Raw genomic sequence first — 5082 nt, 5'->3', positions numbered from 1 at the left:
TGTGTTCAGATGGGTGGGTGTATGTGTGTATTTACGAGCGTTTGCGTCTTTGATTAATGAAGGCCGTTGCGATGAGATCCGTGAAATTCGAGTCGGTTTTCAGCTTTCACGGAGAGAACGCCACACACCCCACGAACCTTCCCCCGTACGACACGACACGACACACGAGCCAGCCAAGCCGCCACCGACCCGACCCGACCCGACCCGCCACACCGCGTCCCCCAATCCCCACCCCCCAACCAAAATCTTCCCCATCGCCCCCGGCCGGTTCTCTTCTCCTCCCGTCCCCTTCCCCCACACCCGTCCCCCCAGATCGCGCCGCGCGCCGCTCCTGACCGCCGCCGGAACCCCACCCCGCCGCCGACGAGGTCCGACCCCCCGGGGGCCCAGCCAAGATGGTGCTCGCGCAGCTGGGCGGGAGCATCTCCCGCGCGCTCGCGCAGATGAGCAACGCCACGGTGATCGACGAGAAGGTGCTCGGGGAGTGCCTCAACGAGATCTCCCGCGCGCTCCTGCAGTCCGACGTCCAGTTCAAGATGGTCCGCGACATGCAGACCAACATCAGGAAGATCGTCAACCTCGAGACCCTCGCCGCCGGCACCAACAAGCGACGCATCATACAGCAGGTCCCGCTACCTGTCCATCTCCCTCCATTCATTTCCTGCGCTAATTCGATCCAGCCAGGGGTAACTGGGCGGGAGGAGGCTGATACCCTTTTTTTTTCGTGCTGCAGGCCGTCTTCACCGAGCTTTGCAACATGCTCGATCCCGGGAAGCCGGCCTTCACCCCCAAGAAGGGCAAGCCCAGCGTCGTCATGTTCGTCGGATTGCAGGGTCTGTCTCATTGACTAACCTCGCTTGCTTGCTCTGTTTTTTGTTCCACGCCTATTACTGAATTCCAGTCGCGATATATGATTGCTTACCTGTATATATGTGCCACTCTGTGTGTAGCATTTCTAGACCATCTAGAATAAACTTGATGTTTAAGCACATGTGATGCGCTCATAGGTGTCATGGGAACTGTATGTTTCATGTTTATCCGAATTGTCATGATAGACGAGCAGGATTGAATGGTCCAAGCCTTGTTGAATCGAGGTAAATTTAGGTTATTATTGGGTGTAGAATTGCGGTTAGGTCATCGGTTGCCTTTAACCAATAGAAGCAGAACTTGTTTAGTTTATTGCTGTAATCTTTTCATCTATCTATGTGCTTCAGTTCGTTAATTGTGATGACAACCAACTATAGCAGTCAGTATTATACACACGGGAGCTCTCAGTTCTGTCTTGAGATGGATGGCAAGGTAGATACATTGTTTTTTCGAGAACTTGTACTGACCCAGGAATTTCAGCAGCTAGCTCTAGCCTTGTAGGTGCTAGATCTGATGCCTTGAGAGTTATTGCTGTTTCCTGTTTCGTTTTACTAGTTGCTCGTACTTGAGAGAGAGATCTTTTTTCCTGTCCTAGTTCTTAGGAGTAATAACAACCAGTGGTTTGTTCATTATCGTGTTCCTTCTCTTTAATACAGTTGCAACATACATTGATGTTAGGTGTTCACTGAATGATGATATATTTCTGTAGGGTCTGGAAAAACTACTACCTGTACCAAATACGCATATTATCATCAGCGTAAGGGATTCAAACCGTCGCTGGTTTGTGCCGATACATTCCGAGCTGGTGCTTTTGATCAGTTGAAACAGAATGCAACCAAGGCGAAGATACCTTTTTACGGAAGGTCTCTACATTGATTGATTTACCTGTGGATTAAAAGCTTCTCTCCAAAATTTGCTCTAAATAAAATTGACTTCTTTGCAGCTACATGGAGTCAGATCCTGTGAAAATTGCTGTTGAGGGTCTGGAAAGGTTCAGGAAAGAAAATTCTGATCTCATCATTATTGACACAAGTGGACGCCATAAGCAAGAGGCTGCACTCTTCGAAGAAATGCGTCAAGTTGCAGAAGCAACGGTATTTACACTGTCGGAGTCATGCACCATTATTTTTCCTGTAATGTTGAGATTTTCACCCAACTTTTCATGGTAAATTGCAGAAACCAGACCTGGTGATATTTGTGATGGATGGCAGTATTGGTCAGGCTGCGTTTGATCAGGCACAAGCATTTAAACAAAGTGCTTCTGTTGGTGCTGTCATCGTTACGAAATTGGATGGTCATGCAAAAGGAGGCGGTGCACTTAGCGCGTTAGTATTACTCTTTATTTTTATTTTGTTCTTCCTGGTGCTATTTCCTGTATTGTGTTGCTTATGAGCGATATTGTTTCCAAAGAATCTTAGTTAGCTTAGTTCTTTGGTAAATTTTCTTCATTATAATTCTTCTTATGGGATTTCCCCCGTCTGGTTAATATGTCCTTTTAGAGTTGAATTTCATTTTACCAGGTTACATATCATCCATGTTATTTTAGTTCAACAAGAAAATGCCACTGGGTTTAGGATCACTTCAATCTGAATGTTTGCACATATGTTTAATATCTGTGAAGCAGTTAAGACTTAAGATTGCTATTTATCTGCTCAGCTGTATTCTCAAATCCTGTTTTAGCTTCTTTTTTTATTGTGTTTTTCACAAGTAGGTGAGGATACCGTTTGTTACAGTAAACAGGTGAAGAATCAAAGGAACCTTTTTTTTACATCCTCGCCTCTTTTTTCCCCAGGGTTGCAGCTACAAAAAGTCCAGTGATATTTATTGGAACTGGAGAACACATTGATGAATTTGAGATTTTTGATGTGAAACCATTTGTCAGCCGTCTGTTAGGTTAGCAACTACATTTAATATTGTGTGTAGCTTGGTGATTCTTCTTTCTAGTAGTTTACCTAACGATGTATTTGTCAGGTATGGGAGACTTGTCTGGCTTAATGGACAAGATCCAGGATGTTATGCCTGCTGATCAACAGCCTGAGCTTCTGGCAAAGCTGGCTGACGGAACCTTCACTCTCAGACTTTTGTATGAGCAATTCCAGAATCTTCTGAAAATGGGTCCTATTGGCCAGGTTAACTATCTTTTACTCCCTTCCTTAATAAATATAAGATGTTTTGGATACTTCAATATGGACTACGTAAGGACTGAAATGAGTGAACAAACACACTAAAATGCATCTATATACATCTGAATCAGAAAAAAGTTTTAATTGTGAGCGGAGGATTATTTATCATGTTAACATCTGATTAACCTATATTATATTGAGTATTTGGTTTCACACAGAGTCATCCAACAAGACAAGCAAGGCTCCACAACTAGTGATATCATTTGTTTAAGCATGCATCGTCTTATTTATCTTGCAGGTCTTCTCCATGTTGCCTGGATTTAGTTCAGAGTTGATGCCAAAAGGACATGAGAAAGAAGGCCAAGCGAAGATTAAGCGCTACATGACGATTATGGATTCCATGACAGCAGCAGGTGAGCTAGATTAGATCAAGGCTTTCCTTTGTGTATCACAATGGCGATGTTCTGAAACTTATCCCACCCCTGATCTACTTTTCAGAGCTCGACAGTACAAACCCGAAGCTGATGACAGAGTCGCGAATCATCCGGATCGCTCGAGGGTCTGGCAGGCAAATCAGAGACGTGATGGACATGCTGGAAGAGTACAAGAGGCTAGCCAAGATGTGGAGCAAGATGAAGGGGCTAAAGATGCCGAAGAACGGAAAGATGAGTGACCTGTCCCAGAACCTTAACATCCAGCAGATGACCAAGGCGCTCCCGCCGCAAGTGCTGAAGCAGATGGGTGGCATGGGTGGCCTGCAGGCTCTTATGAAACAAATGGGCGGCAAGGACATGAGCAAAATGCTCGGTGGCATGGGGCTGGGCGGTGATTAGCCTGGCAAATGTAGGTAGAGTTTCCTCTGGGCATAGGTGGTGTGCTTGCTGCGTTGTGGAGTTTGTTATATTTATATAGATCTCAAAAGATTTCCATCCTGACAAATATAGTCCCCAACTCCTGACAAATTTATTTGAAATTTCTCTGCAACTAACATCTATCAGGTCATCAAATTTACAGCTACTGTAGCTTTTGTGAATTTGTCATGTCATTTCGTTTCCTCGCTTGGTATACTTGTTTTATGAATCATGCGGTCTTCTGGATCTGGAGAGCCTGAAACCCAGAGTTAAAATTTGAAGCCCAAAGTCTAAAGCGTTTTGTTGTTTAGTGTACTACTTTTCGGTGATTAGTGAAAAGAAGAGAATGAAGTTCTCTGTGAGTCCTTGTAATGATAATTTTGCCGCACAGATGATGAACGAATATTTCAGGACCTTTTAGATCAGATTTTACAGCACATGATTGCCCAATTAGTGTCAACTTTGAGATTGCCGTGCGTTGTAAGAGACGTTTCATGCTGGGGGCGAAGTTAGTAATAAACACAGCAGCAAGGCACCATACTTCTTTTAGAGGGAAACATGCTTTATCTCTGGTACTGGTACATGTTTAGTAAGGCACCATGCTTTTACCATCTACTGCAAAATAAAGCACGCGACATGACACTAACTGCGCAAAAGAAAACGTAAAGCTACATACACATACACTGCACGATGCTTTTTAACTCCACTAAAGAGGCACTTGTCGGATGCACAAGGATTTCACGATTAGTCGCTAGTCATCTCCAATTCTTTTGTGAAATTTGCCCGACGACCTTTTTTACTTTGAGAAAATGAAGGAGTTAACGAAATTTGCTGAGCTCGAAGGGTTGGTTTAGTGGCATTCCGTTGCTGTCCAGGGGATGCCAACGCAGTGGCGCATACTCTAGCTAGGCACTCGTATGATTTTAAGTCGAATTTGTTTTAGGATGGTGATCCTCCTAGTTTCATTTCACCTCTTTTGCGGAACATGTAACTATGTTGAATTTGCAATGAAGTGCGCCGTTGAGCATTCCCATAGAAAACGACTTGTTATGTTCAATCAAATCTCTTTTTTTTTTTTTGCAAACATGTCTAATCAAATCGGAATATCTTTTTTTGAGCATCAGTACAGACACAAGCGCTCATATACACGCGCATACACTCACCCCTATGAACGCACACACGCACACCCTACCCCTATGTGCACCTCCGAAAGACTGAGCCGGCATATCATCTTGAGATTT

At 44.3% G+C, this 5082-nt stretch overlaps 1 protein-coding gene across 1 annotated transcript; it reads left to right on the top strand.

Moving 5' to 3' along the window:
• Positions 1–253: 253 nt before the first annotated feature.
• LOC123139386 (signal recognition particle 54 kDa protein 2) lies at positions 254–4023 on the top strand. Its single transcript, XM_044559193.1, has 9 exons — positions 254–626; positions 734–833; positions 1577–1730; positions 1811–1961; positions 2044–2192; positions 2660–2760; positions 2839–2996; positions 3289–3403; positions 3489–4023. Exons 1-9 carry the CDS (start codon positions 396–398, stop codon positions 3821–3823), a joined length of 1494 nt encoding a protein of 497 aa, XP_044415128.1. The 5' UTR covers positions 254–395; the 3' UTR covers positions 3824–4023.
• The last annotated feature ends 1059 nt before the right edge of the window (positions 4024–5082 follow it).

This window comes from Triticum aestivum, chromosome 1B (genome assembly GCF_018294505.1).
Source record: "Triticum aestivum cultivar Chinese Spring chromosome 1B, IWGSC CS RefSeq v2.1, whole genome shotgun sequence".
In the NCBI taxonomy this organism is placed as follows: Eukaryota; Viridiplantae; Streptophyta; class Magnoliopsida; order Poales; family Poaceae; genus Triticum; species Triticum aestivum.
The sequence above is the reverse complement of the archived record's forward strand: the minus strand, read 5'-3'. Positions and strand labels throughout refer to the sequence as shown.